General features: G+C 42.9%; 1 protein-coding gene across 1 annotated transcript; it reads left to right on the top strand.

The window, feature by feature from the left end:
- Positions 1–2,067: 2,067 nt before the first annotated feature.
- Positions 2,068–13,603, top strand: RND1 (Rho family GTPase 1). The gene is made up of 5 exons (XM_070740599.1): positions 2,068–2,258; positions 3,373–3,460; positions 5,845–5,954; positions 7,851–7,985; positions 9,022–13,603. Exons 1-5 carry the CDS (start codon positions 2,139–2,141, stop codon positions 9,268–9,270), a joined length of 702 nt encoding a protein of 233 aa, XP_070596700.1. The 5' UTR covers positions 2,068–2,138; the 3' UTR covers positions 9,271–13,603.
- Positions 13,604–14,231: the final 628 nt, after the last annotated feature.

Raw genomic sequence — 14,231 nt, forward strand, 5'->3', positions numbered from 1 at the left:
TTAATTAAATCAAATTTAATTAATTGAATTTATATGCTTCCCACTCCTTGAAGACTCAGGGTGGCTTATAATAGATTATAAAACAGCATAATAATCAATTTAAAACATTTCATAATAATAAAAACACTTCAATATAATCACTACATTCATACGTCAAATATCCCAATCAATTCGTGTCTCAGCTGGATTAAGGTGTCAATTCTCAGGACCCCCAGATCTGCTGGCAAAGCCAGGTTTTCAAGGTTTTTTGGAAACCCAGTAGGGTGAGGGCTGTGTGGACCTCAGGGGATAGTTTATTTATTTATTTATTTATTAGATTTGTATGCCGCCCCTCTCTGCAGACTCAGGGCAGCTCACAACAACAATAAAACAGTATACAATAAACTAAATAGTTGGTTCCAAAGAGTTGGGGCCACCACAGAAAAGGCCCCCACCAACTGACACTGTTTAGTTGATGGGACCCAGAGAAGGCCAACCCTGTGGGTTCTAATCGGGCGCAGGGAGGTATGTGGCAGGTTTGCTGCGTTTACAGTTTGCTGTATACTACTGTTTTTTGTGAATAAAATAACAACAACAAGAACAACAACCAATTGATCACATCCTAAGCGGGTGCAAGAAAATCGCAGAGACGGACTACAAACAGAGGCACTACTATGTGGCCCAGTTGCTTCATTGGAACCTGTGCCACAACTACCACCGCCCAGTGGTAAAGAACCGGTGAGATCCTAAATACGAGAAAGCAGTTGAAAACAAACATGCCAAAATACTTTGGGGCTTTCAAATTCAAACTGACAAGGTTTTGGAACACAATACACTGGAGTTCACAATTGTGGAAAAGAAGAAAGTGTGGATCATTGATGTCGCCATACAAGGTGACAGCCGAATTGATGAAAAATAACAAGAAAATCTTAGCCAACCAATATCAGGATGTTAAAATCGAACTACGACGACTCTCGCATAAACCAGTAAAGGTGGTCCCAGTGGTAATCGGGACACTGGGTGCTGTGCTAAAAGACCTCAGCGGGCATTTGAAAACAATAAACATTGACAAAATCACGCTCTGTCAGTTGCAAAAAGGCCACCGTACTTGGATCTGCGCACATCATATAAAAATACATCACGCAGTTCAAGATGCTTAAGAAGTGTTCGACTTGTGATAGTGTGATAGAAAATTCAGCATATAAATCTTGTTTGCTGTGAATTACTGTTTCTTTGTGAAAATAGCAACTACAACAAATCACAGTGTCCTAGACACTTGTGAAATGTTGGATTTGTGATATTGTGACATGAAATCCAGCATATAAATCTCATTTGATGTGTATTACTGTTTAATAATAATAATATTTGAGTTCAGTTTCAGATTATGGATAAAAGGATGAATTCTGCTAATGAAACCAATCTGCAGGAACTGACGGGACGATGGGACAAGGTAAGAGGATATGTGGTCAGTAGAATTCGAGACCAAGCTACAAAAAATAAATTAGAATCACTTTATAATATGAAAATAGATATATTGCTCTTGAGTTAAAATGGTACATACAAAATAATCCCCCATTTTGTTGGAGGGGTATGAATGTTGTCTGGTGGCAGGCACTTAAACACTGAGCACATTGTTATACGTTGTGTGTAAATTCTATTGGTATTGATACAGTATTATAATTTTTAAAATAATAATAAAAAATAACAACAACAGTCGGGAGTGACATTGAAGGTCTTCTAGTCCAACCACTTGCTTGGGCAGAAAATTGTACACTACGTTTTAGTCACTCATTGCTTTCTTGAAAGAATCGACCTATCTTTATTCTACGTACTCCTTGGAAAAACCAATACGGGGAAACCCTTATCAGCGTGGGTGACAAATCGCCTCCTATCTGATGATTGACTCCCGTAGCAAAGCTGACCAGAACCAGGTAAGGAGGTGACTCAGCTTCCCACTCCCAGTGCCGGTCCTTGGGCCAGCTTATTCTGATTGGCTGAGAGATGCCCAACTCTCCGTTTCATTGGCTCCCCGCATTCCCTATATAAGGCCTCTCCGCCCCGCCCGCTGTATTAATTTAGCCGGCGGCGGGGGAAAGGACTGAACTGCTGGGATTTTGCTGTAAGTCGTGGACGCTGGTGTAGTTGCTGCCGCCGCCGCCATGAGGGAGAGAAGGACTCCTCAGCCCGTAGTGGCCCGGTGCAAGTTGGTGCTGGTGGGGGACGTCCATTGCGGCAAGACGGCCATGCTTCAGGTGCTGGCCAAAGACTGCTACCCTGAGGTAAGGAATAGGAACCAGCTCTGCGATTGCGGGAAGACGAAAAGAAGCTCTCTTTGCGCTTCCCGGCGGCTTTGGCAACCGCCCTCTCCGCCTTAGGCGGGGAATTGGCGGGGGATGCTCTCGGATGGGCTCCCTGGCTGCCGTGCGGTTTTTCCCCCCGGCCGGGAGACCCGCTTGGCTGGAATGGCATCACGTGGCTGCCGGCCCCTTTGCTGGGGCTCGCTCTGGTCGTCCCTAAGCCAGTGTTTCCCAACCTTGGCAACTGGAAGATATCTGGACTTCAATGGCTGGGGAATTCTGGGAATTGAAGTCCAGATATCTTCCAGTTGCCAAGGTTGGGAAACACTGCCCTGAGCCTTGGAAAAAGCAGCGGTTCCCGCCTCTGCGCGGATTTCGCGCCCTCCTTGTAGCTTTCCTGGAGTACTTTGGGCGCGAAAGGGGGTCTCTTGTTTGCTTCGGGGCGTTTGCGGCTTTTGCAGTCTGTCGGTATTTTCCTCCCTCCCTCCTTCCTTTAGTTGCAGATGTATTCAGTTCATCGTCTCTGCTGCTTGCTTGATGGGAATTAGGATTTGGGGCGGGTGTACTAGTCCTGCCCAGGAATTGACACCCCCCCACACTCACACATCTAATTCTCATCTATCTATCTATCTATCTATCTATCTTTCTACAGTATCTATCTATCTGTCTATCTATCATCTATCTATCTATCTTTCTACAGTATCTATCTATCTGTCTATCTATCTGTCTATCTATATCTTGTGTGTACAGTATTGGTAGTTTGCATTGGCATCCTTCAGTCTCGAAAGACCATGGTATCATGCTCTGGATTCCCCAGAGCATGAAGCCTGGGTAGGTTATTGGTATTGGTAATATACATAGATATAACGCTGTTTATATACATGAGATGGGTATTGATAAGAGGGAAACATTAGGACAGGGACAGTAGACATGCTGGTGCACTTATGCATGCTCCCTACTGACCTCTTAAGAGGTCATGTGCGTTAACTTTTGGGGGCTGGCAAAGCCCTCCCTTCTTGTACCAACGCACCTGCGACCTAAAGAACCCGCCGTGTTCACCCGGTGACTCTTTCTCTACCTTCCCTTTCTTCCTTAGACCTACGTGCCCACTGTTTTTGAGAACTACACAGCATGCCTGGAAACAGAGGAGCAACGGGTGGAGCTCAGTCTGTGGGACACATCGGGTAAGGCACCTCTTTCTCCTTGGTGTATGGTGGTGGCGGCTGCTCTGGGCCGACCCCGTCATCCTCTCCTTCTGCCGCAATGGAGTGCTCCGACCAAAGTACTACCTTGTGTATGGGACCTATGAGCTGGCTGTGAGAGATCAATCGTGAAAATTCTTCATTGCAGATTATTGCCTGAATTATGAAATGAGAAGGAGATCTCTATCTGTTTTTAATGGACGTAGTAGGGGGAGGCAGAAGACTTTGCCATCTGTTTATCGTGTCTATTTTTAATGGACGTAGTAGGGGGAGGCAGAAGACTTTGTAGTCTGTTTAAGTTTTGAGGTCGCCAAGACTGTATTGCAGGTAGAAATGCATGAAGAGGCTTTTTGTCATAACTAGGAAGGGACAAACATATGGCCTGGCTTAGAGGTAGTTTTTGAGGCAAGTCAGAACATGTATTTCAAAGCTTTAGCCCAAAGAAAGGATCATGCGTTTGCATGTGGGGGTGTTGCAGACTTAGACTGGAAGGTCTATGATAATAACAGAACAAGGTCTATAATAATAACATAACAGGGTCTGTAATAATAACACAACAAGGTCTATAATAATAACAAAAGCATAATAAGTGTTTTTGCATTTATATGCAGAAATGAATACCTCCTTAAGGATTCATTTTTTGGGGGGGTAGGGATGATGGGGGAACTAGAAGAGATAATAATAGTAATAATAGTAGTAATAGTAATAATAATTGGTAGGAGTGAGATGTTAGGGCTTGCATCTTGACCCAATGCCTCCTCGGAACCATTCTTAAAGGGAAGTGGCTCTAGACATCTATTTATTTTGAGATTTCGAACCTTTCTCCAGCTCTTCAAATGAGATGCTCTGGCATCCCAGGCTTTTAAGTAAAAATGCAGCAGTCCCGCCCCTCCTGCTGTTGCTTGCACCTGCTTCTTCCCAGTCGTTCTGATAAATCCTATGAGCCCCCTCCCATATATTTTCTCCATCCTCTCATTTCTTCTCTCCTGGAATGGGTGTGTGTGTATGTGTGATTTTCCCATTTTTCACACACGTTGAGAAAGAATATTAGGGCAAAGGGACTTTGGTGCATTCTGCAAGAAACGTCGAGAGGGGAAAGCAGCCCTTTACAATAAGGGGGCTCTTGAAAGTGTTGTATGTGTGATGGAGGAGGTGCCGGGTAGAGAGTTCTCCTAGCAACTAGGGATGGGCACCATCCCCTCTTTTGAAGGGGACTGTAAGTGGGGGACCCTGGCTATTTGGATCCCCCTGTTGCCATGGAGATTGTGCTGGTGCAGGGAACCAGGGGCTGATTGCTATTCTAGGCACGAAGTGTCTGGGCTGCAGAAACATTTTGGATGCAGCGGTTCCTGGTGGGAGGGGGGGGTAGAGAATAGCCTGTGTATATTATTCATCTCTCCCTCACTTTGCAGCCAACCAACAGTACATTGCCATAGTCCACTCTCTGTTCTCGCATGTACGGCGTGCCTGCAACACGCACAACTCTTTTTTTTTTTCTCCATGTTTAATGGGAAATGTTACTAGGCAACTCCATTCTTCCTTCTAAGCGGCATGTAAAGCTCTGTAAATGGAAAAAAGCCTGTAACCCTTTTTCACATTCAGTATTGCTTACGTGTCAGGTGTAAAAGTGGAAATGGCCTTTGTTATGTAAAACCATGGTTGAACTAGATCAGTGATTTTCAACCTTTTTTGAGCTGCGGCACATTTTTTACATATACAAAATCATGGGGCACATTGAGTGGGGGGAGCTAAAAAAAGTTTGGGCCAAAAAATTATATCTCTCTCTGTCTTCCTCCTTTTCACTCTATTTCTCTCCCACTTTCTCTCTCTTCCTTTGTTCCTCTCTCTCTCCATCCCTCTTTCTTTCTCTCTTCCTTCGTTCCTCTCTTTTTTGCTCTTCTATCTCTCCCTCCTTCCCTGCCTATCTTTCTCTCTCTCTCTTGCTTTCTTTCTCTCGCTTTCTTTCTTTCTCTCTCTTTCTCTTTCTCTCTTGCTTTCTTTCTCTCTCTCTTTCCCTCTCTTGCTTTCTTTCTCTCTCTCTCTCTCTCTTGCTGAGCTTTGCGGCACACCTGACCATGTCTCGCGGCACACTACTGGTTGAAAAACACTGAACTAGATGATATTGAGGATGGGAGTGAGTAAGCAAAGCCCTGCAGATTTCTGATTCCTGTTACTTTTCCATGTTATTCCTGTGTGGGGGGTGTTAAAAGCACAAAACCTGGAAGTGCATCTAATCCTAGCAGTGGGCAGTTTTATCATCTGGCGTTAGAGCAAGCAGCTTCCCCCCCCTCCCTCAACGATATTGGAAAAGGGGGAAGAGACGATGGGTTGAGTCGCTTCATGGGTTTTCCCACTGCTTCTCATAGGATCCCCATATTATGACAACGTGCGCCCCCTATGCTACAGTGACTCGGATGCTGTCCTGCTCTGTTTTGATGTCAGTCGCCCTGAGACCATGGATAGTGCAATGAAGAAGGTAAGGAGGGTGTGAGCTGCCCATTCTTCTGCCTACTGGGACTTGATGTGCTCTAAAGCTTTGAGGATGTTACTCTTCGTTTAAAGGGGGAAATAAAGGACTCTACTTATAGGGAAATATTAGTGACTTTGAGGCACAGAGGAAAGAGAAGCCAAAAGTAGGGCGGACCACAACAAAGAAACAGCTGCAGTTTTAAAACCCTACTTTAATCCACATACAGTAGTTTTAAATACAGTTCATATAGTTACTCACTCTGCACTCTTGCTTTTTTTTTGCCGCAAAATAAGTTTTCATTGCGGTAGCAAGCGTTTTGAATATTCTGGAAGTTTTATATAGGCCTTTAAAAGGATTGTAGGAAGAGCTGCTTGTTGTATTTTGCGAAGAAGACATTCTACCCTTTAAAAAAAAATGTACACCATTTAAATGGAATAAAGATCATGTTTCAGACAGACTCTGAATTTTTTCTACTAGGTACAGTGATACCTTGTCTTACAAACTTAATTGGTTCCGGGACGAGGTTCTTGAGGTGAAAAGTTTGTAAGACAAAACAATGTTTCCCATAGGAATCAATGGAAAAGCGATTAATGCATGCAAGCCCAAAATTCACCCCTTTTGCCAGCCAAAGCGACCATTTTTGCGCTGCTGGGATTCCCCTGAGGTTCCCCTCCATAGGAAACCCCACCTCCTGACTTCTGGGTTTTTGCGATGCTGCAGGGGAATCCCAGCATCGCAAAAACAAGCGCTTCGCTGGCAACGGAAGTTGCAACGGTGGGGTTTCCCATGGAGGGGAGCCTCATGGGAATCCCAGCAGCGCAAAAACGGGTGCTTCGCTGGCAACGGGAGTCTGGAGGCGGGGCATCCCAGCTGCGGCAGTGGGTTTGTAAGGTGAAAATAGTTTGTAAGAAGAGGCAAAAAAATCTTAAACCCCGGGTTTGTATCTCGAAAAGTTTGTATGATGAGGCGTTTGTAAGATGAGGTATCACTGTACTTTCGACCATATACTGCATTTGTGAGAAATGTCAACCTATACGTTCCATTCCCTAATTTTATCTTTAGTGTTTTTCTTTTATTATAAAAAATAAAAGAAATTAAAATAGGAAATTAAGGAAGGGAATGAGGAAAAGAGGGTGTGAGATACAAGGGGGAAGCGAAAAAGAAAGACAAGGGAGCATTGACTTCCAACTCTTCATAGCACAGTACAAAATAAACACACTCCAACCTCAATTTTTTGCTTTTACACATTAATATATAACTAGCCATTTCTATAACACCAAATCTTTCCAGTCAACAAAACCGAGATCAAAGTTTCATTTTTTTTCTTAACAAGCACTAATTCCAGAAGTGCTATCCAAATATAACATATTTCCCTTTTTAAATAAAGTAATCAATTTCCCTAATTTTAGAAAAATGAGTTTGTATTTCGTGACACCTTAGCTCAGAATTAGAACTGTTGAGATTAAGGAAGCTGTTGTTATTTCTTCTATGTACATTTGAAAGAATCTTAATATTTCACATCAGGATATTTGATATTTTTTTAAAAACTGCATTCACTATGGCAAAAAGGAAAATGATAGCACCAATTGTTTAATTACTTTGCTTTGGGATGTATTTTTTAAAATGTATTTTGTTTGTTTGTATGTATGTTTGGTTTTACAAATAAGGGTTTTTTAGCTGTTTTAGTATTGGATTTACATGCTGTTTTATATTACTATTGTTAGCCGCCCCGAGTCTACGGAGAGGGGCGGCATACAAATCCAATAAATAAATAAAATAAAAAACTGGTCCTGGATAGAGGGACATTGCCGTGGAAGAGCAGTGCAGTTTCTCTACCAAGATGTGCTTTTCAGACTTGTATTAAATGACTTTAACATTTCTTTCACTGCTTTTTCTTTTCAGTGGAAAACTGAAATCTTCGACTATTGTCACAATACCCGTGTGCTGCTGATAGGATGCAAGACAGATCTGCGTACTGACTTTAGCACCCTGATGGAGTTGTCTCACCAAAAGCAAGCCCCAGTCTCTTATGAACAGGTGAGGCAATACAAGATGTATTGGTGCTGGTCTGGATATCTATTGCAATTCTTTCTTTCAACCCGAAGCCTTTCTGGAGTATCAGGCTTCCTCATTTTCAAGCTTGTTCTAGTTTGCCTTTTTTTCCCCCTCTTCCAAGATGACTAAAATAGTATCAGGAATGCTAGGCTTGTCTTGCATATGCTAATGAGCTTGTCATCTTTCACCTTCAAGTATCGTTGTGTTATTGGAAATGCCTGCAATGAAGGTTCTTGTTTTGGTTTCGGAAGCATTATTTCTGTAAGATTATAAAACCTCTATTGGATCACAGCCAATTTCTGCAAAAACACCCTGTTAGTTATCAAAGTCATATAATTGAGATGGGTGGCCAGATAAATCTAAATCCATAAAGTTAATTCAATGATGATGATTTTAGGTTTTAGGCCAGAGGCAGAAACCTGGTATGTTCTAAACTGGACCAGTAGTTCTACTAAGATTAATCAAGGAAAACTGAAAACTTAAGAGCCGTGGTGGTTAGAATGCAGTATTGCAGGCTAAATCTGTTGATTGGCTGGCTCAAGCTTGACTCAGCTTTCCATCCTTCCGAGATCGGTAAAATGAGCCTCCAGATTGTTGGGGTCAATATGCTGACTATTTAAACCAGGGGTTGCCAACCTCTGGTCTGTGAAGTGGCACCGGGCAATGGCATGCCAGAAACCAGGCCGCACAAACAAGCAAGGCCAAAGTGGTATATAAGTCTAAATGCTATTGTTATTACGAGAACTGTAGTAGGACATTAGACTACTGGTTTCTATTCTAAGCTGTATTGCATCAATGTGGATAGCTACTGTTCTCTTCTTTGTGAAAGGAGCTTGAAAAAGACCCCTGACTGAGTGAGAAAAGTGCTCTTTCATAGAAAATGAATGGTCATTTTACTTGGTCAGCTCCTGAAGGATGAGTCCAGCCCTCATGGGGGACCCCTTATTCCTCTGTGGCCCCTGCCATGAGTCTGGTGTTTTGTCCTGCAAAAGCCCTGATGCCTTTTTCTCCTTTCCAGGGTTGTTCTGTAGCCAAGCAAGTGGGAGCAGAAAGTTACCTGGAATGCTCCGCCTTCACCTCAGAGAAGAGCGTCCACAGCATTTTCCGGACAGTGGCGTCCCTCTGTCTCACCAAGCCTGGCCTCCCAGGGCCCCCCAAGAGCCCCGCCCGGAGTTTCCCCAAGAGACTTCTCCGCCTCCCCAGCCGATCGGAGCTCATTTCTTCCACTTTCAAGAAGGAGAAAGCGAAAAGTTGTTCCGTCATGTGAAACAGGAGGGGCTGGCTGCAGAAGGGTGGTGATGGAACTGCAGTGGACTCCGGGCCTTCTTCGGGTGGCCCCTTCAGGGTGGGGATTCTGGGCATGGCTTGGCTCCTCCGAGCCAGCGCTGGAAAGTTCAGAAGGACCCAGTTTCCCTCTCTTCCCTGCTATCCAGTGCAAGCATCTCTTCTTTCTCCCTCTGTGCCGACACGTGTATCCCTCTGTACCTAGGATACAGGTGCCCGGGCATCCTTCCTCGTGGAGATAAAGCTGGGATGGGTGGGAGGAGAGAATGGCCTATTGAACTTGTGTATATGTGTGGAAAGAAAGGAAATATTGGGGGGGAGGGATGGGGAAATATCTGTGAAATGTTCAGTGTTATTAAAAGAGAACTTATTTATTAATGAAAATATAATGCAGATTAACCGTCTTATTCAAAGGGCTTTTTCTTTGCTACCACCTCTCTTCTGCTGTCCCAGTGATAGAAGGAACAAGGAGAAATTATTTTACACAAAAGTTCAAATTTGATCCCTTTTCCTCATTAAACCCCTCCCCTTCCACCTTTGGGGTTGGTTCCCATTGCTCTAGCTGGGAGTCAAAGTCTTAAAGTAAATCTTCCAAATGACTCTAGCAAGGAACCTGGTGTGGCTTTAAGTCAATCAAAGTAAAGGAAATCAGCTAGATCTGGGATAGGCAACACATATAGCTTTTTAAATTCCAACTCCCACCAATCCTAGTCTCTTCGGCCAACAGGGAAAAATGCTGGCAGTTGCAATCAATAGTTTTTGGGAGAGGCTGCTTGGTTTTGGTTCCTGAGAGAAACATTTTATTTAAGATTTGTATTACCAGGCAAGGATTTTGCTGTATTTTTAAATTTGGAGGTCTGTTCTGCAAACACTGCTAGACTGGAGGCCTCTGACTTTAAATAGAGGATCTTTCAAGTTAAACCACATCTCCTGTCTGTATGGTGATCGTCAATTGCTCCAATAACTTTTGTGGGCTAATGGGGGCCTGGTTTTAATAGAGCAACAGTGATTCTTAACTTTTCTAATGCCCCGAGACCCCTTAATACAGTTCCTCATGTTGTGGTGAGCCCCAATCATAAGTCTAGCACCAATTCTCCCAACAGCTTTGAGCTGATTGGCAGGAAGGTCAGAGGGACACTCCTACTGTAAACACCTGATTGGTCGGATTGTAAAAATATGTTCCAAGGCGCCAGAATAGAAGCTTTAGTTCCTAACACCTGGGAAATTTGTCTTTTCCCATGGTCTTAGCCGACCCCTGTGAAACGGTCGTTTGGCCTCCAAAGGGTCCCAACCCCTAAATTGAGAACCACTAGCCTATTCGCTATGTTTCTGGTTCTGAATTATCCTATGAGTGCTAAAAGTGCCATGGAATTTGAAGACTTTAAAATGGCAGGTTGAGACAATCACCAGAGTAGGAGAAATCCTTTGGTTCTGGGGGTAAAAAAATGTTGTTGCTTCTATAATAACAGCCTATCTATTAATTGTATATTTATTTAGATTTTATTTTGTTGAGTTCAAAGCATATGTAGCACTCCCTCCCCACCGCTGTATTTCCCCAAGATAATCCTGTGTTAGTAATGTTTATTGTGGAAGAGGCCGCTATACAGTGGAAGAGGGCTTATCTTCTTGCATGACAAGTACAAATAGTCCTCGGCTCACGACTACAATTGAACCCAAAATTTATATTAAGTTAGTTTTGCCCCATTTTATGATCTTGCCACAGTTGTTAAGTGAATCCCTGCAATTGTTAAATTAATAACCTGGTGGTTAAGTGAATCTGGCCCTCCCGTTGACTTGACTTGTACGATGGTTGCAAAAGGTTATCACATGTCTTCAGGACACTGCAACCAGCATAAATATGGGTCAGTTGCCAAGAGGCTGAGCTTTGATCACATGATCGTACAATGATGCATTTAATCATGTGAAAAATGGCCATCGTCACTCTCTTCAGTGCTGTTGAATTATGAATGGTCACTAAGTGAACTGTTGTAAGGTGAGGACTACCTGCAGTCTTCCCTGGTGAAGTGATCTATAAATGGCTGCTTTTATTTGGATGTGGGACCAGATCTTCCCCCCCCCCTCTAATGGATTCTTATAAATACTTTTGTTCCAAGCAGTTGTTGATAACTGATGCTCATCTGCCAATGGTTAAGCTTCATTACCCATTAGAAATGTTTTGCAACATAGCCACAGACTGAAAAGGGAACATATACATCGCACAAGAGTAGTGATATCAAGTTTATTTAACTTTACATTTGATGAGGTCCTTTCCACAAAGATGTTACACATTTCTTCATTGCAGTAGGTGCAAAGCCTGCTGGCCGTTGATGCATTGCTCAAATAGAACGTCCACCTGACAGTATGACAAGCGCTTTGCTATTAATTGAGCAGAAGAAACAGGTCAAGCTTGGCAGAAGATTTCATTGCTAGACTGAAGGCGGCCCCCAACTTGAATGCATATATATAAAGCTTATGTAAACTTGCTGAATCAGGGTCAATTTATGACAAAGCCTATGCAGTTCCCTTGATAATTACATGGTAGAGGATTGCCAATGTCTTCCAGGATATTTCTTACAATTTTTTTTATTGTAGCCCAGTGTTTTTCCAACCGTGACAACTTTATGAAGTGTGGAATTCCATACCCAGAATTTTTGAGCCAACAAGTTTGTGGGCAATTTGAGGAGTGGAGGTCTGCAGACCTTAAAATTGCCAAGATTGAAAGGCACTGAGCCAACCTGTAATTCTGGAATTCTAATCCTGTTTAGCTCTTGCATCCGGACAAGTCCAAAAGAGATCAAAAATATAGTTGAATGTTGTGGCAAGAGCATTCTCCTTCATTATAAGATGCCTTTCCTAGCTAATATAAGCTGGTACAGGCAGATAAGTTAAGCTGCAGTTACGCATGAGAACTTGAGATCTCTGTATGCTGGAGGCTCTATTTAAAAAGGTTGCCTTTTAAGCATCACTTGTAGACAGTTCCATGCAACAATAATACTAAAAGGTGCATGTTTTCTAGTGATCTTTGTATACTTTAGTCTTCCTCGCATCTACAACCATCTCTAGATGACTAAGCCTCAAATCCCAGAATTCTCAACAATCTGCGTTGGCTGGAAACAATAGAACTCAAAATCCATTCAACTATGGTCGAAGGCTGGTCTAGCTTGATAAATAAAATCTATTTATTTTAGGGATAGGGGAAGGCTTGGTCTAGCCAAAGATGGTTGATAAAGAAAATCTATTCAATATTGCCGAAAGCTATGCAACTGAAAGATTGAGCCTTGAATTCTTCTCTTATTACATTGACTTTGTTTGCCGAATGTAATATAAAAGAATAGTGACTCATTGAAGTACTCAAACTTGAGAACCTGTTCCTGGTTTTTCCAACCGGTTGAGTTGCCTTGGAGATGTGAAGACTATAACCAGAGTTTTAAACTAGTAAGACCAAAGGTAATTCTGCAGTCCTAGCACATCTAGAAGAGCCATTAGATCGCAGAACCCTTAATGAGTTTAATGTTACTCCCCCAGTCCAAAATCTTCCCTCAAATTAGCCCATTGACTTGAACATAATGTTTGGACTAGCCTTTGAAGGCAGCTACTTTATCTCACTGTATTTTATGACCTTTGTGTTACTGTATGGTTGTGCCATGTTGTAACTAGTTCCAGCAAAAGACAGAATCTCAATTTCACCTTTCCTGATGAAATGGTAGGTTTGCTTTAGCCTTCTTGTAGACAGTAATAAAATGTAGTCACCTTTATGGAAGCCGGGGTTTAAGCCCATTAATTCTCTAGGCCAGTGATGGCAAACCTTTTTTTTCTTCGGGTCCTGAAAATGTTTGTGTGTGTGTGTGTGCTATCGCGCATGCGTGAGTGCCCACACCCATAATTCAATGTCAGGGGATGGCGAAAATGCCCCCCTGTCCTCCCATCAGAGGCCCTGCTCTGGAGGCCTGATACAGCCTATTTCCCAAACTCTGGTGGGCCTGATAGGCCTGTTTTTCGCCCTCTCCAGGCTCCAAAGGCAAAAATGCCCTCCCAGAGCCTCCGGTTGAGCCGAAAATCAGCTGTCCGGCATGCACATGGACATTGGAGCTGAGCTAGGATAACAGCTCGTTTGCCAACAAATATATCTCCACGTGGCACCCGTGCCATTGGTTCGCCATCACTGCTCTAGGCCTTCCATCCTACTTACTATAAGCTGAATCTTTCTACAACACAGCTAATCTGCTCTTGGGACACTTGTGCCACATCTGAATTACATTTTACTTTTGCTGTTAAAAGAGTTGTGCTTGGTAAATAAAACTATATTTTATTTGAAATCAGGATATACTGTATTTAATGGGCATCCTCGTTTTATGAAAGCTTTTCCAGGAAGCTGATGTAATTCTGTTTCCAACAGTGACGAATATCTGTAGTTTGGGCGCAGGATGAGGTTGAAGGTTTGTTCTCTTATGCTTGTGGATAGTTTCTGAACGTTTACTTACCAGACTAGGTAACATCTTCAGTGGAGTTTAGGTTGTGGTTTACAAACACAATTGGGATTGGAATTTTAGTTGCTAAGCAATGCAGTTCTGTGAATCAGTGAAGCCAACAGAAGAACATTTGATACTGACATCTCCTAAACTCCACTGAAACTTGGTAATAAAACATTCGGAAACCAAACCACAAGCTTGGGTTACGAACCATCAATCTCATCTATCTTATACCCATTGGAAGGGGGGGGGGGGAATCTTAAAATTGTATCAATTACAAAATTATAAAATTTTCTTGGGTTGGAAGGTGGAATATATTCTTACCTCCAAGAGGGAGTCAAAGATTACATAAATGTCAACGCCTCATCTTGCCTCAGATCTGTTGTGGTTGGCTCTGGCCCAGCTCCTGCCTCAGGGAATGTGGAGGTGGATGCAGGGGAAACTTCAACGTGTCACAGGCCTGTGTTATTGCCGA

The sequence above is a fragment of the Erythrolamprus reginae genome, chromosome 2 (genome assembly GCF_031021105.1).
Source record: "Erythrolamprus reginae isolate rEryReg1 chromosome 2, rEryReg1.hap1, whole genome shotgun sequence".
Taxonomy (NCBI): Eukaryota; Metazoa; Chordata; class Lepidosauria; order Squamata; family Dipsadidae; genus Erythrolamprus; species Erythrolamprus reginae.

What these genes read in the sequence shown, in the direction of transcription:
- RND1 (XM_070740599.1), top strand. Translation starts at nt 2,139, where the DNA reads ATGAGGGAGAGAAGGACTCCTCAGCCCGTAGTGGCCCGGTGCAAGTTG. An exon ending in CCAAAGACTGCTACCCTGAG is followed by an intron (nt 2,259 to 3,372) that starts GTAAGGAATAGG and finishes TTTCTTCCTTAG; the next exon opens with ACCTACGTGCCCACTGTTTT. An exon ending in TGGATAGTGCAATGAAGAAG is followed by an intron (nt 5,955 to 7,850) that starts GTAAGGAGGGTG and finishes TTTTCTTTTCAG; the next exon opens with TGGAAAACTGAAATCTTCGA.